The sequence below is a fragment of the Rattus norvegicus genome, chromosome 6 (genome assembly GCF_036323735.1).
Source record: "Rattus norvegicus strain BN/NHsdMcwi chromosome 6, GRCr8, whole genome shotgun sequence".
Classification (NCBI taxonomy): Eukaryota; Metazoa; Chordata; class Mammalia; order Rodentia; family Muridae; genus Rattus; species Rattus norvegicus.
This window is the reverse complement of record NC_086024.1, coordinates 125800351-125827563: the sequence shown is the minus strand read 5'-3', so window position 1 is coordinate 125827563 and position 27213 is coordinate 125800351. Positions and strand designations below refer to the sequence as shown.

Sequence of the window (27213 nt, the reverse complement as noted above, 5' to 3'; positions counted from 1 at the left end):
TGGGACAGAGCAAAGGCACATGTAGGCCACTCACAAAGCCAGGCAGGGCTCCTGGGCACTGAGCCACCTCTGTTTAGGATGGGCCATCTATCCAGGCCATCAGTCGAATTCAGGGTGGCTGTTTTCTAGCCATCTCTCTCAGGACCTAAGGGCAGTGGGGCAGGTTGTTACAGACAAGCTGTATGGTAGCTGTGGGAAGAGGGGGCAGTGACATGTCATGTATAATGGGCAGGCTTTGGTGACAATGGATACCTGTGCCTCTGTGCAAAGCTTTCTCTAGTCACCAGATGAACCAAGAGTGTGGTCTGGGGACTCTGGCAGGTCCTGTCTTGCACTCTCTACGTCTTATCTTCTTCATTTTAAGTGAGGAACTGTGCTGATGAGCCCGAGGCTATCCCAGCTCTCACCTGCTACAAATAACAGTGGGCCGGCCCCAGACAGTGGCCAAGGCTCTGGGCTCTGTCCTCCCCGTCCCCAGTCACATCAATCCAATCTCTTGTACCTTGTAGGGTAGTGTAGAACAGGGACAATCTTGTTTCTGACCTGACGCAATCCAGTCCTCTCTGACAGGAGTCAAAGGGGGACGCAGTGACAAACAGCGCTCAAGATGAAAATGTCTAGCCACTGTGAACAGGGAAGCCTGGAGGCTAAAGGTCTGGCAGAGTGAGCACTCAGACTTGTCCCAACAGCATCTGGAAAGGAGGCAGAGGAGGAAAGGCTCCACTCTTTCCCCATGTGACTGGTTTCAGCAGGGACAGTCCCTAACAGCAGGCGTGTCCCAGGGGAGGCCATTCTTAATCCTCTGTGTTCACATCAAAGCTGGGCATGGTGACACCTTGTGCTTGTAATTCTAGCATTAGCAAGATAGGGACAAGAGCATCCCCAGGGCTCTGGCCACGAGTCTACCCTGTATCAGTGAAATATATATATATATTTCACACACAGGCACACACACGCACACGCACACACACACACACACACACACACACACACACACACACACACACACACACACTCCAAATGACTTTGCTTGGCACTGTGCAGCCATATCAGAGGTGGGTGGGAGAGAGGCTGACTCAGAGGCTAATGGTTTTACCTGGGAGGGTGAACTGAGCTAGGGCTGACCTTAGGGATTCTACTTCCTGAACCAATGTTCTTTCCACCATAGGAAACTACAAAGTCCACCCACAGTTTCAAGCCATTTTGCCCTGGGTGTGGCCTTACCTTGTATGCTCCTGCATGGCCGGAACCTGTTAGGTCTCTTCTGGGGATCCCTGCCTGTTCCAAGGCCTCTTCTATAGAGAAGCTGCAGTCCATGATGAAGGTCACCATGTCCTTGAGCTGTTCTGAGTACTCTTCCAGTGAGGTCAGGATGCCAGTGCAGGTGCCAAACTCGTATTTCTGAAACTGTGGACAGATGGTCCTAGAGACACAAAGAGATGCTCACAGGCCCTGGTGTACTTGTTTGTTTGTTTGTTTGTTTGTTTGTTTTTCCAAGACAGGGTTTCTCTATGTAACAGCCCTGGCTATTCTGGAACTTGCTCTGTAGACTAGGCTGACCTCAAACTCACTGAGATTCACCTGCCTCTGCCTCCTCCCCAGTGCCATGATCAAAGGTGTGCACCACTATGCCCATTCGGGCCAACATTGTGCTTATGAAAAGGGCAGCGGAGGGACTCTCTGATGCTGACAGGTCTGGAACTCTACACTGTGGAACTTGGTTTTCATCTCGGGGCTTTGCTGGTGTTCCTGAGGCATGATCAGACCAAAGACACCGAATCAACGTGTGCATAACATAACCTGGGAGCCACCCCATCCCATGTCCTGAACCTCAACATGAGATCAGTCAGATCCACAAGAATGAAACAATGATGGACTTATGCCACAGGGGAAGCTGTTAGACCGAGACAGACTCTGGTGGCCTCTCCTGTGAGGTTGAAATATGTAGATATATATATTGAGTATATAATTATATACTACAATAAAAGTTATTTAAAACATTGAGTTATTTATTCCTGGAATTTCCCCATGCAATATTTTTAGACATTGGTCACCCGTCGGTCACTGAAATTGTTGAGTGTGAACAGGGGCTAAGGGGGACGTCTGCTGCTTAAGAGTGTGGGCAAACATGCACAATATGAATGGTATTTTCCTCTGAGGGTTAGTGATTCGAGCATTGTTCTTAATCCTGTGCAAAGGCTTTCTGGTAGGAGTGATAAAGTGACAGGTGGCAGTGCCTGTCACGGTTAATTCTAATCATCAGTTTGAACTACCTAGAACCACATGGGAAGAGACTCTCAGGCTGGCCTGTAAGAGTGTCTTTGGGAGAGTGCATTGATTAATTGAAGTGGGAAGATGCATCTCCTATGGGTGGCACCATTCCCTAGGCAAGGGGATCCTGAACTGGATAAGAGTGGAGAGAGCAGTATAGCTGAGCTGGCATTCATGCGTTTGTGTATTGCTCTTGGATCAGGTAAGGTCAGTGCACACCTTTAATCCCAGGCCGCAGAGGTGGGAAGACCTCTTTGAGTTCTAGTCTACATAGTTAGTTCCAAGTCAACTAAGGGTACATAATGAGATCCTATATTAAAACAAACAAACAAAACAAAACAAAAACAAAACAAACAAAATCCTGACCCCTTCTCTGGTCTATGTTTATAATGTTACTGGCTGCTTCAAGTTCCTGTCACCTCCTCGTGGTTATCCTGAACTAAAATAACTCCCACCCCGACAGTTGCTTTTGTCAGGGTATTTTATCATGACAATAGGAAATTAAGCTAAGGTATAGTCCAAAAGATTTCTCCAGGCTTGGAGCAAGGGCAGGAGCAGGAGCAAGTGTGGAGTTGGAGGAGAGAGCATGAAATAGGAGGGGTAGAGAGGCTGCTGAGCAGTGGTCCTGTGAGGGTCCAGGTCAGGACCTGTGTGGTCCCCAAGGCAGGACCACAGTGTACCTGATACCATAGCACCCCAGCTGCAGCGTCCTCCCTTACAACTACCGTAGCACAGGCTTCTTACCTTATGTCTGGAACAGCACTCAGCTGAGGAAATGTCTTCTCCGGCTCACTTTGTCCGAGTAGGGGTAGAGGACCATGGTTACCCTGGCAGAAGCTTTCAAAGGCTGGTGCTAGGGATCTGGGCAGGACCACCACACTAGCCGGCTGGAGTCCTGGGTTGGGTGGGGATGGGATGAAGGCACACTTGGTGGCAGCTTGCAGACCCCGAGTTAATTCCATTTTTGATTGACACGTTTTAGATGCACACAGTAATGTACTTAAGTGTACAGCATAGCTGTGTATGGTGGAGGAGCACACCTATAATATTAGCACTCAGGAGGCTGGGGCAGGAGATCACAAGCTTGAGGTCAGTCTGGGCTATACAGTGAGACTCCATCTCAACAAACAAACATGCAAAGAAGCAAATGGAAATATAGAGTCTAGTGCTTTTTATAGAATAAACACACCCACCTAGCAAGCACCCAGATTGGGAGACATGATTGCAGAATCGGCATCTTGGCTGCTCCATCCATTGTACACTATCCTAACTTTTTTTTTTTTTTTTGGTTCTTTTTTTCGGAGCTGGGGACCGAACCCAGGGACTTGCGCTTCCTAGGCAAGCGCTCTACCACTGAGCTAAATCCCCAACCCCACTATCCTAACTTTTAATCCACACATGGCCCATTACTGGACTTCATATAGTGGAATCGAACATATAGTATCTATCTTTAAAGTCCTAGTCCTTTTGCTAATGTCTCGGAATTGACTCATATCGTTGCATTCAGTGGTAGTCTGTCCACCTGCTATGGGGTGTGGTGTATTCACCCGCGTGAGAATTGACCTCTGCCTGATGGGAAAGGACTTCTCACTTAGGTTATTGCAAATGGCACCCTCATGAGCTTTACAGAGTGCGCATGCACTCTCTCACTTGCCATCCACCTAGGCTTGCAGTGGAAACACCCAGTCAGCTTTACTGAGTATTGCGCATTCCTATTGTGGCTCAACCCAGTGGCACAGCCATGGTGGGCATCTCTGGGACCTGGTGCTGCATGCCTTTGTCCTGGTGGCTGTGTCATGGAGTGACGCTGTATTTGCAATGGGCTGTACTGGTTACCTCATTGAATGACAAAAGCAACTTGGGAGGAGGAAGGACTTGTTTTTGGTTCACAGTTGCAGGAGATACAGTTATGGTCTCTCTGTGTCTGTCTGTCTGTCTCTGTCTCTCTGTTGAAATAGCTCAGAGGATTATATCTGCATCTAATCATGGTTGTCCTCAGTAGAACAAGACTGCAACTGATGTTGATGCTCTTCTGTGTACCTTTTCTAGTGTATAAATCTAGCACTGTGTTTGGACGGGCCCCCAGAAGTCCATGGGTCAGAACTTTGGTTCCTCAGTGTGCCTGTGGGAGGCGGAGCCTAATGGGAGGTGTTTGAGCTACTATGAGGCTGCCACCCTCACTAGTGGGTTAATACCTCCCCATGGGACACTTTATTCCCATTAGCCTTGTTTAATCGCCACAAAGACAGTAGTTTTTTTTTTTTTTCTTTTTTTCGGAGCTGGGGACTGAACCCAGGGCCTTGCGCTTGCTAGGCAAGCGCTCTACCACTGAGCTAAATCCCCAACCCCAAGACAGTAGTTTTAAAGCAACCTGTCATTCCTGCTTGCCCTTGGGCCTGTAGCTGCTTGCCTTCTGCTCTCCATGAGTTAAAGCTGTCCGAAGGCCCCTGCTACATTCTAGCACCAAGCTCTTGAATTTTCTACCTTTCCTAAACCATAAACTAACAGAAACTCTTTCTTGTTTTTATACATTACCTGCTATGGTGATTAACCCTATCCACTAGATGAAATTTAGAATCACCTTAGAAACAAATATCTGGGCGTGCAGAAATTTGTGTTCAGACTAGGTTGATGGAGTAGGAAGACTCACCCTAAATATGAGTGACACCATCCCACGGGCTGGGGTTCAGGACTAAATAAAGAGGAGAAAGTGCATTGAGCAGCAACATGCGTCTCTCTCTGCTTCCTGACAGCTGAAGCCATGTGACCATGCGTCTCCGGCTCCTACAGCCATATCTTCCCAAGTGGACTGTGTCACCCGGAACTGTGAGCCACAGCAAACCCTTCCTCTCATAACTTGCTTCTGTCAGGTGTTTCGTCCCAGCAATGAAGACAGGTAACCAACACGCCCAGTATCACGTGTTTCGCTGCATTAAGGGAGAGACTACACCACAGACCGAGAGCTGTGTTCTACTGGAGAATAACCTCAGGGACAATTTTCCTAACTGCCAGATGGACTCCATCAACCTGTGGACCTTTCTGCCCGACAAGAACACTATTAGCAGACATTTATTGTGTTGCTCTGTGCTAAGTGATTCAGGACCCCTTTGTCATGGCACTGTATCCACTGGGTTATGGGCTTTGGGCCTTTGTATGATGGATTCGAGACCTCCTCTGAGAAGAGGGGTGCAGTAGACATGACTATCTTCTGGGTGAACCTGAGGACCAGCAAGTGGGGAGACAGCACTGGCACCTATCACGGGGAGATGCACAGTGTCTGCCAAGGTCACCCAGAGTTTTCCAAAGGAGGACACTCAGGCGTGAGGAGGACACTGGTGCATGTCTCAAGCTTGCACAGCTGGGGGTCCACAATGACCTGCACCTGCAGTGAGGTGGAGAGGAGGAAGCCAGCTTAAAGGCCTTCCCTCCTCTCTCCTCTGCCTCTTCCCTCCGAAGCCTATTGTGAGGACAAATTGGATTTCTAATGCAATAAATCAGGGAGGCATTAGGGATACAAAGCTCCTTTGTTTCCTTTTTAATTAAATGCACTTCGGGAGCTGAGCTTAGGTTTTGTTCATCTTCACTGAGATGAATAGAAAAATCCTGAGTTGTCCCCATTCGCAACACAATATGGAATGGCCCCCTTAAGGTCCCTCTTTAGAGGGCGGTGGGGCAGATCACACTTCTAGGTGAGGGTACCTTCCAGCTCAGGGTGATTCATGCACCCCCGGGGGCTCTCGGGTTCCATTTAAGGTCTTGATACTTTCTCTTTGTGGTGAGAAACTGAGTGATTTATTCTGAGTCTTTTAACCGAAAATCGATTTTTTTTTAACATGAAGAAACAGGGGGAAAAACACTTTAGTGCTCTCAATTGGATTTAAAGCTTATAAAACTCAGCTCTAGGCTGAAGTTTCTAGCGTTGGGGACATGAACATTCTCCTGATGGATCATTCTATAGCAGCTCTTGGCTTGAAGAACCTTAACCCCCCAAGGGGCTCTCCAAGAGGGTCCTGGGGAGGAGCCTGTCCACATTTCCATTCTGGAAACAAGCATGGGAAAGTCACACAGGTTACTCACAGGGTGCCTCTAGTGAGGAGCAAAGTCAGAAATCACACCCTCAGTGTCTATTCTGGAGATTTAAGGCCTGGGCTGCTCAGACCCACAGCCTCCTGAAGGTCCAGGAGGCAGTCATTGTCTGGGGTGAAACTCACATTTGCTGACTGTGTACAATGACTTTGATAGACCTTGGAAATCTTCTATACAAATTCTGCTTCTCTTTATTCACGTATTAATAGATCACTTTCATTGGCTTGGGCTTCATTGACTCAGCGTTAGTCATAAGACTTGTTTTGGCTGAGACGACATTAGGACCTTAGTCTGCGGTGTGAACCGTCTAGAGCCATGGCTTGCCTATATACCTTAGTGGACTGCTTTCTCTTGGACTCCTGAGCTACTGCAGGAAGAGGTTTGTGGGCTGGAGAGATGGCTTAGTGGTTAAGAGCACTGACTGCTCTTCCAGAGGTCCTGAGTTCAAATCCCAGCAACCACATGGTGGCTCACAACTGTCTGTAATGGGATCTGATGCCGTTTCTGGTGTGTCTGAAGACAGCTACAGTGTACTTATATATAATGAATAAATAAATCTTTTTTTTAAAAAGAAGTTTGCGCCGTGTTGGAGAGTGCTCTAGTTTGCCTTTCTATTGCTGTGAGAAACACTATGACCACAAGCAACTTGAGAAGAAAAGGATTTAATATGGCTTACACTTCTGGGTTACAATTGGTCATTTAGGGTAAGTTAGGGAAGAAATCCAAGTAAGAACTGAGGCAGAAACTGTGGCGGAATCCCACTTACTGACTTACTCACTACCTGGCTCATGCTCAGTTAGCTTTCTTTCTTTCTTTTTTTTAAAGATTTATTTATTATATATAAGTATACTGTAGCTGTCTTCAGACACACCAGAAGAGGGCATCAGATCTCATTACAGATGGTTGTGAGCCACCATGTGGTTGCTGGGATTTGAACTCAGGACCTCTGGAAGGGCAGTCAGTACTCCCAATCATTGAGCCATCTCTCCAGCCCATTAGTTAGTTTTCTTATACAGACCAGACCCACCTACCTAGGAATGGAGCTGCCCACAGTGGGCTGGAACCTATTCAGATAATTAGTAATGCCCCCACAGACATGGCCACAGACAAATCTGATTGAGGAAATTACCAGTTAAGGATCCTTCTTCCCAGGTGACACTTGGCATTGTCAAGCTGACAATAAAAACTAACCAGCAGAGAGCTCCACAGAAGAAAATTTTAGGCTCTCTGGTCCCGTCATTCCAGTGGACATCAGAATATGAGGGAGAAGCCCATGAATGGTCCAGCCTCGTGCTGCAGCCAGAGGAACTCCTTCACAGAGCTGAGCAAGCCTCAGCTGTAGACTTGTGAAAATTATGGTCCTAAGCCATTACTGCTTAGGGTACTTTGTTGAGCAACAATAGGCAGTCATTCACCCACAAATAATAGTGTAAGCCTGACATAACAATACACTAAATAAGCGCTCTCTTGCTTTAAGGACATTAAGTACACTGCTGGGTTTTCCTTTGGTTGTAGCATAACTAGAAAAAAACCTATAGGCTATTTCCTTTCTTCCTTTTTTAAAAATTAATTAATTAGTTGATTAATTTAAATTTTTGTGGTGCTAGGAATAGAACCAGGGCCTTTAGCATAATAGGCAAGTTCTTTACCGCCAAGCCACGTCCAAGCCCTTAAATGTTTGTTTGTAGTGTGAACTATTGGTGGTACTTAGGTCAGGGACATATCTGGGGTGTGTGTGTGTGTGTGTGTGTGTGTGTGTGTGTGTGTGTGTGTGTGGACTCAGAGGGTCAGGATCTCAAGGTTATCCTCAGCTAGGTAAAGAGTTTGAATTCATCCTGGGTTAGCTACATGAGACCCTGTCTTAATAAAACCTGCCGTCAAACACCCAGACAAACATCTATTCCCACTTACCTCCAGTCATGCTGGATATGTTTCTGATGTGTGCTGCCTTCGGTAGACTCCTTATGGCAGAGGGGAGACAAGACCTCAAGAGAAGTGAGAAGGGTACCATACCATCCCAGAATGAGCCGCAGAGAACCTGTAGGGTGGAGGTAGGCAGAGGTTAGAAGCAATGTCGCTATAGACCCAGAGTTGGTGTTGGATTCTGTGCCCTGGGCTATCCTAACACTTGGTGACTTCTGCACGCTCTTCGCCTGACCTGGGTATTTTCCATCCTGCTCTGAGGCCTTTGTGTTCCACAGTAGCAGCTGAGAATCCAGTCTCAGCAGAGCGGCACCAGGCTGGGACAGAGCCTCACCGTCTTAGGAACATTCTTTGAACTATTCTTCTGGGGCTGGAGCCACAGCCGCTAATGCTCCACTTGACTTTGAACTCCCTTCTCTCCCAGGTACCTGCTAGACAGAGACACAGCTTAGACTTCCTCTGCAGGCTCCACAACACCAAGGACAACCCAAATAGTACAGCCTGAAATTCTGTCCACAGATCTAGTAAAGGAGGGAATGGTATTTATAGTCACGAACGAAACGTCAGCTCCATTAGCTGTCTCCTGTGACTTTTGATGAGTTTGATTGGATGAGTTCTTAGAAAGTAGGAACTTGATGTCCTCTACCTACAGTGATTTTTATGGGTTTTGGCAAATGAGTAAATGTTATACATTTTAAATATAGAATGTGTTTTAAGGTTATAATTAAAAGTTTAAAAACTTGGGACTTGGGCAATCACTCAGTTGGTAAAGGGCTTGCTGTGTAAGTGTAAGGACCTGAGTTTCAGGTCCAGCATCCACGTAAAAAGCCGGGCATAGCACAGTGTGCTTGGAAGTGTGTGTAACACTAGTGAGGTAGAGACACGAGGAACCGTGGGACTTGATGGCCAGCCAGTCCAATCAATCAGTGAGCTGCAGGTTCAGTCTTAGAAAACAAGGTGGAGGGGTTGGGGATTTGGCTCAGTGGTAGAGCGCTTGCCTAGCAAGCACAAGGCCCTGGGTTCGGTCCCCAGCTGCAGGGGAAAAAAAAGGAAAAGAAAACAAGGTGGAGAATCATTAAGTAAGATCTCCAATCTTAACCTCTGGCCGCCAAGCACACATGCACCCATGTGCACACACACCCCACCCAACATGTGTGACTACCTGTGAACACATATACTTCATATAAAGTTTGAAAATTATTTTAAAAATGCAGAAATGGTCTCAAATTGGTAGGAAAGTATGCCTAGAAAGAAATCTTGTAACTTAATTTTTCTTGTGGTACAGAGTGTTCAGATGGGTTAGCTAACAGCACTGACCTCTGACCCACATCCCTTTTATCCAAGCAGACCAGCTGCCTGGCGTGAGAACATACAAGCAAGTGGTTTGTTGAATGACCGGCTGATTGCAGAGTGGAAGAAAATATGGCTTGAGAGCAGTGTTACAGTGAGGAATTTTAGATAAGCCTAATTTCCCACAACCCTTTCTGTCCAAATAGACGTATTCAGTGAGATTCAAAACCACCAATTTGTGTTTTCAACTCTAGTCAATCTCTTAGGTAAGAAAACCATGTAAGCTTCAGGTCTAATTTAAGAAAGGTTTGAGCTTGTATAGACTCCCAAACAAACAAAAGAACGAGATTGTTCTAGGAAGAAGAGAGATGCATTTAAAACCGACTTGAGAGCTTTGATTTAATAGCTGCAAACAAAGAGGGCACAGAAGAGAGAACAGTTAGTCCTAGCTGGTTTGGAGAGCAGGAGGGGTCAGGTGAGGTTGGATTCCAGGCCCCAGTGGAAGGCAAAGCTGAGGCCTAAGGCAGCCGCTCCCTCTAGCAGGTCGAAGTAGTGTTTTTCTCCTGGACTGGCAGGCCTCACTCCAGGCCAAGCGGCTAGTCAGCTGCTGAGATCCTAGATGTCTGTGGTTCCCAGAGTCACTGCAGGGGACTTAACGCCTCTGTCTGTCGCTCAGTAAAGGCCAAAGTCAGAGCTATTCTGCAGCCACATGGGAGACGGCAGTCAGAGCCACTGGTCTCAGCTCCAAGTGTAGATAGACGATGAAGGGCTTGTACCAAACCCTGCTGAAGGAGACATCCGTGCTCGTAGCTGACTGCAAGTGAAAGCTGGGCTAGACATCGGTTATAGCTTTAGTCCATCACCTGAGGGATGTTGTCTTCCTTCCCTTTATTTACCTATTGTGTTAATAGAAATATAGATGGATAAGGCAGGCACATGCAGGTGGTGGCCCACACCTTTAACCCCAGCACTCTGGAGGCAGAGGCAGGCGACTCTCTGAGTTTGAGGCCAGCCTAGTCTACACAGCAAGTTCCAGGAGAGCCAAGGCTACACGGAGAAACCCTGTCTCGAAAATTAAAAAAACCAACAGCGACCATCCAATAAGTAAATAAAAATGGATCCTCAATTGACTTTCCAACCTGGAAATAAATATGGGTAGGTGGAAACCTGTCCTGTGGAACACACGATGCAGGCTTGCCACACGCGTGTTCAGCAAGAAGGAAAAGAAGGTAGCATCCCATCTAGCATCCGACTTCCGGTCTCATGGGTTACTCCCTGAACAGAGGTTAAACAGCTGGAGACTGTCTGCTCATAACAAGTGATAGCAGTTGCCACCATCTCTGGGCACCTACTGTGCCAGGCACCATCTATTGGCTATTTATAATAGCCCCTAAAGAAAGGCACAGTTTAGTTCTTTGTAGACAAGGAAACAAAGGCCAAGGGAGGTCCAAGAAGTTACATAAAGTCCATAATTCATGAGTAGAGACCAAATCCAAACCTGATTTATGTCTATGAGTGATTGCTAACTATCTACCCAACATCTATGTTTTTACATATCTATGTAATCATCCATTCATCCATCCATCATCATCTATCCATCATCATCTATCCATCCATCATCCATCCATCCATCCATCCATCCATCCATCCATCCATCCCATCCATGGTATATCAGTATACCTTAGTAATACCACAGACCATTCCTTATTAATCACAATGTGATTGTAGGGCCAGAACCTATATGTTTCTTAGAAGACTGAATACTGAACTCCTTTGGCTTTCCATCATGGCCTCTGGTGAACCCATGCAGGGTGGCCCAAGTGTCTCCTTCCTCAGTAACTTCCTCTAGAAGCAGGAAGAGACAAAATCCAAATGGTGAGTTCAAAGAAGCTGCCTTCCTATCAAGAATCAAGAACTTTCTCTTTCAATCTCTCTCTCTCTCTCTCTCTCTCTCTCTCTCTCTCTCATAGAACAAACTATTTTTTTTCTTTTTTTTTTCGGAGCTGGGGACCGAACCCAGGGCCTTGCGGTTGCTAGGCAAGTGCTCTACCACTGAGCCAAATCCCCAACCCCTAGAACAAACTATTAAATCCACAAATATTATTCTTTAGCATCAAAGGTCCTAAAACTGGGCTGTTGTATTTAGATCTGATTCTTCTTCCCCTGTTCCATGCTCCCAAAAACAAGACTCAGACTCAAAGTATATTTACAAATACCTTGGTCACATAACTAGGTTCTTTTCTAGCTAGAATCATAATTTAAGACAACCCATTTATTTTAACCTGCATTCTGCCACATGATTGGTCACATGTGTATGCTTTTACCATACAACTGTCTGGTTACATCTTCCTACACCTGCTCTATCTGAGTCCCACCTTTCTTTCCTGCCTAAGCCCTAGGCCATAGACCTTTAAATTGACATCTATAGAATGTACAAGATATTCTTTCTGCACTGGGCCCCAAAGACAACATCCTCTCAGCAGAGTCCGAGACATTCCAACTCCAGGGTAAAACTCTCCGGTCCATTGCTATGGTAGATGACGAAATCCCACCTTCCCAGAGCCACCTCTTTGCTTTATTCAGTTCTAGGAATGCATCCTAAGATATTTTCAAGTAGTGAATAAGATCCCAGAGTGCATAGCAGTGCTGATTGTCATGTAAATGATTTAAAAACAACTCAATAGAAGCTAATTGAACACATCCAGGATTGGTAATATTGAAAATTACATGTGTGGTATATGTCTTGTCTCTTCTCTGACATAACAAATACAGGCAACTGAGTAGTTCATTTAAGATATATGTGGGGCTGGGGATTTAACTCAGTGGTAGAGCGCTTACCTAGCAAGTGCAAGGCCCTGGGTTCGGTCCCCAGCTCCGAAAAAAAAAAAAAAGAACCAAAAAAAAAGATATATGTATATGTACACACACACACACACACACACACACACACACACACACACACACACATATATACATATATATGTTTAGTAGTCAGGTATGATGGCACATGTCTTTAGTCTCAGCATTTAGGAGGCTGAGGTAGGAAGATTGCCAATTTAAGGCCAGAATGGACTTCCCATTGGGTTTACAGTATGAGTTACAGAACAGCCAGGGCTACACAGAGGAACCCTGATTCCATAATCCATAAAAATACAAACTAAAAACAAACAAATAAACAAATGAAACCTAGCCACTGTAGGGCACACATTCAAACCACACCCAGACCAGAAAATGTCAGATCACTTAACTATTTTTTTAAATGAGCTAACCCTTCAATTTTTTTTTTTTTACATTTTATTTGTTTGTTTGTTTCTGCTCTCTCGCACATTCACATGAATTGAATTCAGTCTGTTGGGTGTAGCGGCAAACAGCCTTAGCTGCGGAGTCATCTCACCAGACCTAAAGGAGGTATCTCTTTGTGCCTCATCTAAAACAATTTCTCCAGCATATGAAGGAAACAAGGCTAGGGATTCTCTGTGTACAAGTACACTACCCATATTCAAATCCATATAGACCAACTCTAGAAGGGTAGACATGGAGGTGATGGGGGAAGAGCTAAACATGGGAGTCCTGCACATGGAGAGGTTGACTTGTGTTCCTATGCATCCTTAAGTCTGTCCTGGCCTTCATCCACTCTTAAGCCTCTCTCTTCATCCAACTCCAGGGAGCCAGAGACACTCAAGAGGGCCTTCCTACTCATTTGAATGTTCTACACTCTGCCAGAAATCCAGAGCTTCCATTGTTCTCTCAGAGAGCATGGCCCTTCTCGCCATCTCTGTGCCAGCTGAGGGGTGCTGGGAACACTGAGGAAGAGACCAGAGAGGTGACCTTTTTAGTGTTCTACTGCTGTGAAGAGACACCATGACCATGGCAACTCTTATAAAAGAAAACATTGAATCAAACCTTTCTTAGAGTTTCAAAGATTTAGTTCATTTTCATTGTGGAAGGGAGCATACAGCAGGCAGGCAGACATTGTGCTGGAGAAGTAGCTGAGACTTTGGGCTTGGAGCAGGCTTTTGAAACCTCGGACCCCACCCCCAGTGACTCACTTCCTCCAACAAAGCCACACCTCCTAATCCTTTCGAATAGTGCCACTCTCTGGTAACAAAATATTCAAATCTATGAGCTTAGGTCAGTCATTCTTATTTAAACCACCACAATGACCTAGAGTGTGCTCTGAAGTGGAGAGGGATGGGGCAATATTTGTGATCCAATTCTAAATTTTCTCTCATAAATTATCTACAGTTTATACTTAGACAGACTGCACCAGTGTTCAAGCACAGTACATCTACCCATCCACCCATACATCTACCCATTCATCCATCAATACATCTATCCATCCACTCATTTATTCACCCATCGGTCCAAATACCCATCCATCCATCCACCCATCCACCATTCATCCATGCATCCATTCACCCAGCCATCCATCATCCATCCACCCATCATCCATCCATCCATCATCCATTCACCCATCATCCATCCATCCATCATCCATCAATCCGTCCACCTGTTCATCCATCCGTCCATCTATCCATGAAATATCATGGTGAAAGTGCAAACCAAGAGAGAGTTGGCATCTCAACCTAGCTATACCCGTATGTGGAATCATTGACCTCTCTGTCTGTTTTCTCATTAATGCCTTGTGACCACTACTATGAACCTCAGTAGTTGTGCTCAGCCCTAATGGGTTGGCACATGTGAAGTTCATGGGTCACTTCCTGGCCTGGCTTCCATTTAGCCTTGCAGAAGTATTGCCTTCATTTGTTACTCTATGTGCAATGTGCTGGAGACACTGTGGTAAGAAGACGACAGCCACAGCCCACGCCCATAGGGATTTACCAGCCTAAGAGACAGACATTAAACACATAATTACCATCAGCCTGTCTCCTGTGGAGAGAAAAGAAGTAAACAGTTAGCTACAATACAATGTGCTTAGCATTCCTAGGCTACAAGGACTAGGGCTAGAAAAGGAGCTGAATCTGAAAGGATGAATAGGGGTTCCTTGAGTAAAAGTGAAAGACCTTTTCAGCCCATGGACAGAAGGGGCAAAGGTAGGGAAGCTCGTGGAGAGATCCAACGTTCTGTGACACAGGTAAGGAAGGGGTGGCAAGAAGAGAGGCACCAGCAACAATACCTGACACACAGGAAGCACTCATTCTGTGTCTCCTGTCAGGGCTGTGAGTACCGAAAACATCACTCACTAGGACCCTGGAAATGAGGCTGCCAGAGAGGCAAGAGAGAGGTCATGAGGCTGAGAAGCCCAAGGCAGCATGTGTTTCAGGGAGAAACCAGTGGTTCACAGGGCTCAAGTACTATAAAGTGCAGCAAGCCTTCACTGGGAAATGCTCTTTTCCCCACACCATCATGCTCTGTCATCAGCAAACACAGAGGACACTTATATTGATGTAGGACTGTCTCTGGGACCTCAGAGGGCACACACAAACTACGAGATACAGTCCATTTCCTGAACGCTTGAGGTCTAGGCTAGAAGACTTGTTTACAAGAACTAAGAATTTTCGGTGTTACAAAACTCCACTTCTGGCTTTCGTAGCTGTCCCCTGGATCAGTTCCCCAGAGTCCCTCCATGTGACAATGGAGCAACAGAACGAGTAGGTGTTCAGACCTTGTCTCTACTCATTAATTTCTGTGGTGGGAGTTGCTCAGTGTTTGCCAAGAGAGTTGCTGGTGGTAGCCTAAATACAACTGCGAATTTGCAAAATAAATGTTGCTGTAAGGAAGAAGGCATCCTAACTGTACAAACATCTCATTAGAAATGTCATGACAATAACAGAGACAAAAGATCAGGGAAATGCTGGCAGTCATAATTAGCATTTGTTTATTTAATAGGTCAGACGTGAGCGCTCCCAATATGAAGAGAATCATTAACAAACAAGTATTTCCCATCATCAAGACAAATGCTGGTTCTTTCACCTTCCCTTTAGGTGAAGTCTTTAGATGGAACAGAGAAAGGTAGAAGCCAAAGGCCGGGTTTGGGGAACAGGAAGTCATGGTGACTCAAAGCAGGGTGTCAGAGCCCACGTAGAATGAGGACCCAAGTCTAAGGAAGATGGCCTGGACTTTGGTGTCACAGCTTCACAGGGTGAGGGTGTGCCCCTGTGGTGGTAGTGGTAGGGTGTTGGTCAGACCTGGCTTACAGGGGAGAGAGTCCAACCAGGCTGAGGAGGCTGCTTTGTGGAGAAGGAGGAGGTGGCAAGAGGAGATTTGGCTCTATCTAAAAGGTCAATGTGATACAATCCTGAGAACCTTCTCTCAGGGATACAGGGAGGTACAGAATGAGAAGGAAAAGCCTGTAATAAACCCTGGAGTTTCTGAATCCCATCAGGATATGTCCCTGGGAATAGTGGTTCCCATTGCCTAGAATTAGCTATGTGTTTTATGTCAGGGACTCATTTCTGTAGCTCTGGCTAGTTTAGAACTCTCTATGTAAACCAGGTTGGCCTTGAACCCACAGAGATCTGCCTGCCTCTGCCTCTTAAGTCCTGGGGTTAGATTGGTGCTTGGCAAAGCTAGATTTTAAAGAATGTAGGTGGAGACAGATCGATAGATCGATAGATAGATAATAGATAGATAGATAGATGATGGATGGATAGATAGATAGATTGATAGATAGATAATAGATAGATAGATGATAGATAGATGGATGGATAGATGATAGATAGATAGATAGATAGATAGATAGATAGATAGATAGATAGATAGATAGATAGATAGATAATGTCTCTCCCAGCTCTGCCTGGAAGCGGAGGAATAAACATACTTAATAATGCATGGATTGTGAACTTAGAATACCTTTTTGTTAAGATGAATTGAGATTCCTTGGGGGGAAATTCATCCTGAGAAAGAACGTCCTCTTCTAGAAGACCAAGGTTCAATGTCCAGCACTCACATGGTGTCTCGCAACAGTTTATAACTCCAGTTCCCAGAGGATCTGACACTCTTCCACAGACACCAGGCACACAACGCAAAGTAGGTGCTTAACAAAACACTTCTATACATAAAAAAATGACAAAATGGGAAAATGTATCCAAAGCATGTTTTACTTGTAATGGTTAGTGTTGTTAACTTGAATCCAGAATCAGCTATAGGACAAGCCTCTGTCTGTGCACACCTGTTGGGGCTATCTAGGTTACGGCTAGCCCTGAGGGTGTCTGTATCTCCACTGTGTTAACTGAGATGGAAAGACTCGTTTTAATTGTGGGCAGGGCCTTCTCTGGTCAGCGGATATTGGGCTGTATAAGATAGAGACAGCAGCTAAACATTTGTATTGATTGTGCTGTGTGGGAACCGTAGCCATGATGTGACCAGCTGCCTTATGTTCTTGATGCTGTGACCCCACACTCTCATGGACTGTTGTTCCCTTCCATTGCGGACTGAAATAAGCCCTTTCTCCCTTTGGTCACTTTTGTCAGGGTATCTTTTATCTCATAACAGGAAAGAAAACTAAGGAAACCATAATACAAACTTTGAATTTAAAATTTAACCAATACAGCCTGTCACCACGATTGCCGGGGCAAGGCACCCATGATCCTGGGACATCTTGTGTAGAAAGAAAACGTGTGTTCAAAGAATACTGAAGCACACAGAAAGGACACAGGCAAAGGACTTCCACATTGGGGGGATTTTAGATCTTTGAATAAATGATGGTGGAATTGGAGGGATGGCTCTGCAGTCACGAGCACTGGCTGCTCTTCTAGAGGAACCCAGTTGCATTTTCAGCACCAGGATGGCAGTTTGCAGCTGTCTGTCACTCCAGTTCCTAAAGGATCTGTCACTCTTTTCTGACTTCCCCAGGTTCCAGGTACACATGTGGTGTACAGACATAAAGCACCCATACACATACAATAAATAAACATTAAATGATGAAAGGAACATGGACTAGAGGTGAAACTCAGCAGGCAAGGGTGCTTGTCTCCAAGCCTGAAGTCTGAGCTCCATCCCCAGGACCCCCATGATGAAGAACAGCATCAACTCAGATCTCTGCACATACACTGTGGCTCATGTACACCAGTCAGTCAGTCAGTCAGTCAGTCAGTCAGTCAGTCAGTCAGTCAGTCAGCCAGCCAGCCAGTCAGTCAGCCAGCCAGCCAGTCAGTCAGCCAGTCAGTCAGTCAGTCAGTCAGTCAATCAGTCAGTCAGCCAGCTAGCCAGCCAGTCAGCCAGCCAGCTAGCCAGTCAGTCAGTCAGCCAGACTGTCAGTCAGCCAGTCAATCAGTCTGTCAGTCAGTCAGCCAGACAACCAGTCAGTCAGTCAGTCAGTCAGTCAGTCAGTCAGTCAGTCAGTCAGCCAGCCAACCAGCCAACCAGCTAGCCAGCCAGTCTGTCAGTCAGCCAGTCAGCCAGTCAGTCAGCCAGTCAGCCAGTCAGCCAGTCAGCCAGTCAATCAGTCAGTCAATCAGTCAATCAGTCAATCAGTCAATCAGTCAATCAATCAGTCAGTCAGTCAGTCAGTCAGTCAGCCAGCCACCCAGCCAGCCAGCCAGCCAGCCAGCCAGCCAGTCAGTCAGTCAGTCAGTCAGTCAGTCAGTCAGTCAGTCAGCCAACCAGTCAGTCAGTCAGTCAGTCAGTCAGTCAGCCAGCCAGCCAGCCAGCCAGCCAGCCAGTCAGCCAGTCAGTCAGTCAGTCAGTCAGTCAGTCAACCAGTCAGTCAGTCAGTCAGTCAGTCAGTCAGTCAGTCAGCCAGTCAGTCAGTCAGCCAGTCAATCAGTTAGTCAGTCAGTCAGTCAGTCAATCAGTCAATCAGTCAGTCAGTCAGTCAGTCAGTCAACCAGCCACCCAGCCAGCAAGCCAGCCAGCCAGCCAGCCAGCCAGCCAGCCAGCCAGCCAGCCAGTCAGTCAGTCAGTCAGTCAGTCAGTCAGTCAGTCAGTCAGTCAGTCAGTCAACCAGCCACCCAGCCAGCAAGCCAGCCAGCCAGCCAGTCAGTCAGTCAGTCAGCCAGCCAGCCAGTCAGTCAGTCAGTCAGCCAGCCAGCCAGCCAGCCAGCCAGTCAATCAAATATAGTAAAGTAGAAATATTGGTAGGATCTGTCTATAACTCACTAGCAGAGGAATCTCTATATCATTGCAGATATTTAATATGATATTAAATCATTGAAAATTGGGGGCTGCTATGATAAAGCACATGGATTCTGAGGCTGTTGTTCTTGTATTTCATCATTCTGATTGTTTCAGAGTCTTGAGATGAGAAGAAATAAACTATGGTAAAAATTAAATTGTGGGTAAACAAAACGTGGAGTCTATAAACAGTGGGAGAGCTTTCGTCTTTGATGACGCCTGTTATAAGAGACAAACCCTGAGGGCACTATGTTAACTGAAGTAAACTGGACACAGAAAGACTGATACTGAGTGAGTCCACCCAGTGGATCCAACATCAGCCTAGTTCACAGACGCGGCCTAGAGCAGGAGTTGGCCTATAGTGGGCAGTTTGTGTTTAGAGTTTGGGAAAAGATGGTGGCAGCATCTTAATGTCACAGGTCAACGCACATAAAACCGAAAAGCAACAGGAAAATGTCATGTAACGTATATTTTACTATACTAAGAAATTTGAAGTTTTAAAGTGAGTATTTAAAAATGTTAGCTGAGACAGTTAATATTAACACTCGCTTTAAATGCTCAGTTGAAATCAGAGGTGTGGAGAGTTCCTTCAGACAGACTCCTGTGGGTCTTGATTAACCTCGAGGTTCCCGTCTCAACCCTATAGGAAGGGAGCTTGTCTTGGGAAAGGGAGGCTTTGTGTGGATATTTTGCGTGGCCAAACGTTCACTGTAGGACTTTGACAATCTGGCCATTAACTCTGTCTGCCAGCATGACTCTGAACGTCCATGTTTAGAATCATAGAATGTCCGAGAACTATGTTCTTCAAAGTAAATCTGCCTCGAATTGTCTAGCCAAGTAGAGTAACCCAACCATGGGGCGAAACTCCAAGGCATGACTGCTCTGGGCAAGAAAGGCATCCTTGGGCTTTGGAGCTGGCTTGGCCTGTGAAACCAGAGCACACGTGTTTGCTTATTTAATACAGAGTTTCTGCAATCGTTCCATCAGGCCAAATTCCTGTAACCACGAAATAGGACCCAGGAATCCACATGGTGTCTGAGTGTAGATGCTGCCAACAGTCAATGCCAAGTCACATGGTTCCCCGGGTAGGTCCTAGGCTAAACCAGGAGGTCACTTTAAGGATGTCTAGCTAGTTTCGCACTGCCCAGTTTAATGGTATGATCTACAAGGATACCAGAGGCATCATTCTTTGATTGGGGGGTGGTTAGAGGCTTCAAACATTTCAGTGGCTAGCACAGGGGTTTGGTAGCAAGACCCTGAAGATGCTGCCTGCACGCACAGAGGTGTGCTGAACTAAGTAGTAAAGGCTATGTTCCTGCTCTTTAAGCTTCTTTGTTTTCCGTGTCAGATGCCACACATGCCAGGATAGACATTTTGTTAGCATCCTCCAGGGCTATGATTTTTACACTTTCTAATATGCAACTGTTTGTGGATTGATTATGTCACTAATTTTTTAAAAACGATTTATTTATTTTATATATGCAACTACACTGTCACTCTCTCACAAGACACACCAGAGGAGGGCATCAGATCCCATTACAGATGGTTGTGAGCCACCATGTGGTTGCTGGGATTTGAACTCAGGACCTCTGGAAGAGTAGTCAGTGCTCCTAACCACTGAGCCATCCCTCCTGCCTCCATGTTATTAATCTTTAAAAAGACTCCTTTGTTAGGGGCTTCTTTAATTGAAAGTAAAATTTATTTCACTTGGTTAGTACTTAGTCTCAGAATTGCATTTTATCTTTTTTTTTTAATCTTTTTTTTCTTTTTTTTCGGAGCTGGGGTCCGAACCCAGGGCCTTGTGCTTGCTAGGCAAGCGCTCTACCACTGAGCTAAATCCCCAACCCCAGAACTGCACTTTAATCCAGGATCTAATCCATCCTGCCCCTGAAGAAGTGTGTCACCTGAGAGAACCAATGTATGAAAACAAATGTTTATAATTCACACAGAAGGGTGCCCTATCACAGGAACAGATATTACAGAACAGCGATAATAACACACTTCAAGATTAATCCTTTTCTGCTTGGCCCACTAAAAGACAGTTAGTTCGAAAGGGTATACTTATACATGGGTTGCGTTCTGCAAGACCTATTCGGAATCTAAAGGAAAGAGAGTTGAGCTCTGAGCGGGCTCATCTGCATACGCATCCCCAGCCTGGCAGAGACCATTACATAAGAGCAGCTCCATGGCTTGGGCTATTGTTTCAAAGGCCTCTGAGTCCACTAAATCTGTGTCCCAAAATAGTGGAGCCTGGGCGTCCCTGTGTCCAGCAAGGCTACACAGACTCCGTGCCAGTCTCAGGTAGGATCACGCTCACCCCGCCTGGCTTACTGGCTTAGATCTGAAATTTCATTTTATGAGTATCCCTGAGCACCAAATGTTCAGTCCTCAGTCCTCGCCCTGCAAATTCATTATTATCCGTTGCATGCACCCAGTGTCAGTTCTATATCCAGGTGGGACCCAGACCCATGCTCACAACTGTGAGAGCGGGAAGAGAGAATAGGATTTGTTTTAAGGTGAGTGGTTAAGCAAGATGGCATATTAAAGAAAAGGGGAGTTCCTTTAATGGCTTCCCTGGGAATTCTCAGGGATAGTGTCAGTTTACCCTGGAAGGGAGAGAGGAAGCAGGAGAGGATGGGTCTTTGGGTCCCGGGACAACCCCAGAGAGACGTAGAAGCCTCCAGGGGCCCTTCTCCTAGCATGCAGCACACAGCTGTAGGAGCAAGTCTCCGTTCTCCCTGGTGCATTTCCATGGGAACGGCTAGGCAGCTCCGTGCTGGGAGGTGTGCTCCATCTATTTCTGTGGCTTCTATCACCATGGCACCTACTTGTTCTGAAAAACACAGCTAAAAACGGAACGGGTGGGGGGGATCCACTTCCCTGCAAGCACCTTTTCCTGCAGCCGCTGTCATACCTGTGACTGCTCACATGGGCCTTTCCATCCCAAGGTTCTGTCTTGTGTGTCCCAAAGAGCGCAGAGGCTCACACCCTCTGCATCGGCGTGTGGGGGAGGGTCGGAAGATTTCCCACTAGACTTGCTGCAGGCATACACTGCCTGGAGGAACTCAAAAGTGAAGAGGTTTGCTTAGGAAAGAAGGGAGGAGTTGGGAGGCAGGGGCAGTATTGTCAGTCTACACAGATGTGCTCAAGGAAGAACCGGTGCTTATTCCAACAGAGGACCGTGGCCTTCCTGGGAGCAGAATTTCAATTCAGAGAAGGATGCCTTAGGGCCAAATCACTTACTAGAAGGTTTTCCTCAAGTTTGCTTTGAAACAACGTGCCTAGCCCGCAGTCTAGAATCAGACAAGAGCTTGAGTTCCAATCCTGACTCATCCGCTTGCTAGCCGTTCGTGCTTGCTGAGAACCTTTTCAGAGAGATCAGAGAGTACATACCTCACAGGGACAAGCCGCCCGCTGTGACCCAACCTTCATGGTTCTTAGGGTTAAAAAATGGGGGAATAGTAACACCTGCCTCAAAAAGGGCTTTGCGGCAGTCCCGGAAGGAAATGCTTCAAGAGTTGAGAGACCATCTGTGCCCTGCAGATGATGAGGGCAAGAGAAACACTGAGTGTTGCCATTCCAGGATGCCCAGTGGCTCCTGTTCCAGGCTTGGTGTTCATCCTTGGTCCCCTGGAGCAGGTACAAATGAGGCCCCAGTTCATGAATAATTCCTGCTTCTGGACTTCCACACTCATCGGTGTCTGAGGGCACAGCACATGTAGCACAGGACACACTTGAGTGTCATCAGCCTGGGCGCTTGATGTGACACACGGTACAAAGTAATTGTCAAGGGCTTCAACAAATCCCACCATGGCTATCTGCATGTAGATTTTAGAGTCAATAGCCAAGAATGGGTCTCAGCCTCTCTTTCCCGTTTATTAATTGAGTGACTCTGGATAGTCAGTTATTTCCCTTCCCATTGCTTCCTCATCTCTCCAATCTGTGAAATGGGTTAACAGTTCCTGTTTTAGAGACGTGGGTCCACAAGAGAAAAAAGTAGAAAGAGGCTCATACTCAGGGTCAGTACCCAATGGCCTCTCTGTAACAGTGGGATCTCTTCCCTTTTTATCTCCACGATGAACAGTTTTGAGGCAGAGTAAATACTGCAAGAAGTGAGTAAGGGATGGGCCTTATAATGGGAGGAAGTAGACTTGTTTCCTTGTTTCCTGCATTAAAACTCCCAGCTCACCCCAGGCCTGAGGTTCCCTCTCCCAGGCTTCACACTTCACAACTGCTCCCAAGAACAAAGGACCTCCTGTAGCAGCCACACAGCCTGTGGGCTGCTGTCTCGTGCAGCTCACTCCTTCCTGTCTTTTTATTTTATAAAAGCATCTCCTGGGGCTAGAGAGGTGACTCAGCTGTCAATTACTCTCTTCCCTTGCAGAGGTCTGGGTTCCATTCCCAGCATCCATTCAGCAGGTCACAACCATCTGAAAGTCTAGATCCAGGGGACCTGACACCCTCTTCTGGTATCTGTGGGCTCCTGTGTGTATGCACGTGCGGCACATAGACCTTGCAGGCACACCCAAATACATAAGTAAATCTCAAAAAACAGTGCCCCATATTGGGATAATTCTGGATAATTCCATAAGAATTCTGGGTTTTTCAAGCAGGGGAATCCACATGCTTTTAAGGAACTGGATTCGACTTAAGGCTCTAGGGAAGTCTTTCTCAACCTGTGGGTCTCTGTCCCTTCAGGGGTGTCAACCCCTTTTATGGGGCTCATTTAACACCATTGGAAAACACAGATATTTACATTACAACTCATATCAGCAGCAAAATTGCAGTTATGAAATAACAATGAAAATAATTTTATGGTTGGGGGTAGGTCTCCACAACATGAAGGACTGTATGAAAGGGATGGTTGAGAACCACTGCTCCAGAAACAGAACATGTGACTTAAGCTACCGCCTTGCATGCAGAAGTTGGTCAATGTGACCTAGGCTGGTCCAATTAGAATGACTCTCAGGGACAAATAACCCTATTAAAAAAATGGGGTTTAGAGCTAATCAAAGAATTCACAGCTGAGGAATGCCAAATGGCTGAGAAACTCCTAAAGAAATGTTCAACATCTTTAGTCATAAGGGAAATGCAAATCAAAACCACCGAGATTCCACCTCACACCAGTGAGAATGGCTAAGATCAAAAACTCAGGTGACAGCAAATGCTGGCGAGGATGTGGAGAAAGAGGAACACTCCTCCATTGTTGGTGGGATTGCAGACTGGTACAACCATTCTGGAAATCAGTCTGGAGGTTCCTCAGAAAATTGGACATTGAACTACCTGAGGATCCAGCTATACCTCTCTTGGGCATATACCCAAAAGATGCCCCAAAATATAAAAAAGACACGTGCTCCACTATGTTCATAGCAGCCTTATTTATAATAGCCAGAAGCTGGAAAGAACCCAGATGCCCCTCAACAGAGGAATGGACACAGAAAATGTGGTATATCTTCACAATGGAATACTATTCAGCTATCAAGAACAATGACTTTACGAAATTCATAGGCAAATGGATGGAACTGGAAAATATCATCCTGAGTGAGGTAACCCAATCACAGAAAAGCACACATGGTATGTACTCATTGATAAGTGCATATTAGCCCAAATGCTTGAATTACTCTAGATGCACAGAACACATGAAACTCAAGAAGGATGACCTAAATGTGAATGCTTCACTCCTTCTTTAAAAGGGGAACAAGAATACCCTTGGGAGGGGATAGGGAGGCAAAGTTTAGAACAGAAGCTGAAGGAATGCCCATTCAGAGCCTGCCCCACATGTGGCCCATACATCTACAGCCATCCAATTAGACAAGATGGATGAAGCAAAGAAGTGCAGGCCGACAGGAACCGGATGTAGATCTCTCCTGAGAGACACAGCCAGAATACAGCAAATACATAGGCGAATGCCAGCAGCAAACCACTGAACTGAGAATGGGACCCCCGTTGAAGGAATCAGAGAAAGAACTGGAAGAGCTTGAAGGGGCTCGAGACCCCATATGTACAACAATGTCAAGCAACCAGAGCTTCCAGGGACTAAGCCACTACCTAAATACTATACATGGACTGACCCTGGACTCTGACCTCATAGGTAGCAATGAATAGCCTGGTAACAGCACCAGTGGAAGGGGAAGCCCTTGGTCCTGCCCAAGACTGAACCCCCAGTGAACGTGATTGTTGTGGGGAGGGCAGTAATGGGGGGAGGATGAGAAGGGGAACACCTATATAGAAGGAAAGGGAGAAGGGTTAAGGGGATGTTTGCCTGGAAACTGGGAAAGGTAATAACAATTGAAATGTAAATAAGAAATACCTAAGTTAATAAAGATGGAGGAAAAAAAAAGAACTTGTGCTGTGGGTTCAAGGCCTGGATCTGGTCCAGAAATTTACTATGCTACACAAAACCAGAGGCAAAAACTGTCCTACAGAGGAAAACCTAATAAAGAGGTGCAGTTGGCGTATGACGCCATTGTGAATACCCACACGTACTACACGTATGACTTGCCCAACCACTGAACTGACTAGTTCTGAGTGGGCACATTCAACGTTTAAAGCAATTCAAGTTGGCTTTTCTGTCCCTTCATGATGAAAGCAAAAGGAACATTGCTTCCCCCCTGCAGGTTCAGGCTTCTCACCACATTAAAACCCGACTCCAGCATCCGTTCTTAAAGTCTCTTGCTTTACTCGATTTCATTTCCTTCCTCATTCTCTAACCCCCGTGTGCCACTAACAAGTGCCTTCCACACACCTGATCCTAGCAATAAAGTTCCCCGGGAAGCTGGGAGATAGATGACTTGGTCGTAGTACGGTGTCACCATTAGTCTTAGGAGGATTCTAAGGTCCCCAAAGAATGAAAACATTTCCTCTACAGCCACACACTTAAAAGATCAGATTGTAGAAGCAGACCTGGTGTTATGTTCTTATTTGAATATGTGTGGAGGGGTGCACACATACTTCTGAGCATGCTGGTGGAGACCAGAAGTCACTTCTGGTGCCTTCCTCAATTGATTTCCACATCATCATCATCATCATTACCACCGCAACCACCACCACCATCACCACCACCACCACCATCACCACCATCACCACCACCACCACCACCACCATTACCACCACTACCACCACCACCATCACCACCACAACCACCACCACCATTACCACCATTACCACCATCACCACCACCACCACCACCATCACCACCACCACCATCACCACCACTACCACCACCATCATCACCACCACCACCACCATCATCACCACCACCACCATCACCACCACTACCACCACCACCACCACCACCATCACCACCATCACCACCATCACCACCACCATCACCACCATCACCACCACAGTCATCCTCTTCCCCATCCTCATATTGAGACAAGGCTTCTCACTGAACCTAGAGTCCACTGACTCAGCTAAACTGCCTGACCAATGAGCTTCAGGGAATGTGCTGCCTCAGCATCCCCGGCCCTTAGGCTGCAGGAGTGAGCATACGGTTGCATTCACCTTTTGCTTAGGGTCTTCATGTTTGCTCAGCACGGACTGACAAGCTGAACCCTCCCACTCCCTGGCGTTCTGTTAAAAATAGTATGTTGTTTCATGTCCCCAGCGAACTGTACCGGTTCTTGATCACAAGGTCCTATGTTTCTTCCTTCTTTGATCTTCTGGTGGCTAGAGTTTCATAACAAGCTCTTGTTCTTTTTCTCAATCTGTGTTGTAAGTTCTTATTTGAGTGTGTATAGGAAGGTGTACATAGGGGCGTGTGCATGTTGTGTGGAGACCACAGGTTATTTCTGGTGTATTCCTCAATGGCCCTCCATACCAAATGGCACATGGAGCTACGATAAAAATATCCTCAAGGATCTGACTTCTGAATACTTAAAAAAAATCAAACCAGACTTCAGGATAAGTGGTTAACATATATACATTTTTTGTTGTTTTTTAAACAAAATGCTTTGTTGTAATTACGCTATTCTTAGTTCTAAGGGGCCGTTGTCTTAAGGGCCAATGTTTTTGTTCATATTATGGGTTTTTTTTTGTAATTTGTGAAAGTCAGTAAGTGGAGTCTGTTGGTCTTTCTGCACAGAAGTCGAATTCAGAGAAGAGTGAGCCCTCACAGCGATGCATGACAGATGGATGGAGCAAGGCCCTTACCCTATAAGTGGCTTTCGGATTTGCCTGTTTGTGTCCAGGCCTCTTCATTTATCAGATAGATACAAAATCCCAACATCTCCCTGGATTGTCAGGAAATTAGATCATCAAAGTCAACCAGTCCAGAAGAATTGCCAGGCATTGCCTGAGCTCATTGGATGTCTTGTCTGAGCACTGGCCAATGGCCTGCCCTCATACAAATGTGTCTTTCCTATCCCACAGTTGATGGCCAACCTTTCCCAGAAGCCAATGCAAACTACAAGGGCTCAAGAAAGCAGGGGCCCACTAGGTAGGGAGACGTTTTCATCTCATTTCTTGCCAAGCACAGACTCGCTTCTGAAAAGCCATAGCATGCCAACAAGTGATTGAAGCTTGGTTTGCTTTGTTTAACATCCAAGTTCACTGTGTTTAGATTAC

At 46.1% G+C, this 27213-nt stretch overlaps 1 protein-coding gene across 7 annotated transcripts in view; it reads right to left on the bottom strand.

The window, feature by feature from the left end:
• Dglucy (D-glutamate cyclase) overlaps positions 1-27213 on the bottom strand; it is a 75422-nt gene that overhangs the window by 32933 nt on the left and 15276 nt on the right. For 3 of the 7 annotated variants that reach the window (NM_001173557.1, XM_039112532.2, XM_006240442.4), the window contains 3 exons: positions 8269-8395; positions 3016-3166; positions 1225-1423 (listed from right to left, as the gene is read on the bottom strand). In NM_001173557.1, coding sequence (NP_001167028.1) covers positions 1225-1423; positions 3016-3166; positions 8269-8368 — 450 coding nt within the window. In that variant the 5' untranslated portion in view covers positions 8369-8395. Of the gene's footprint in view, positions 1-1224; positions 1424-3015; positions 3167-8268; positions 8396-8515; positions 8709-16383; positions 16583-21559; positions 21991-27213 lie in introns of those variants that run through there. The other 4 variants (XM_006240441.5, XM_039112531.2, XM_017594234.2 and 1 more) reach the window with 4 other exon arrangements.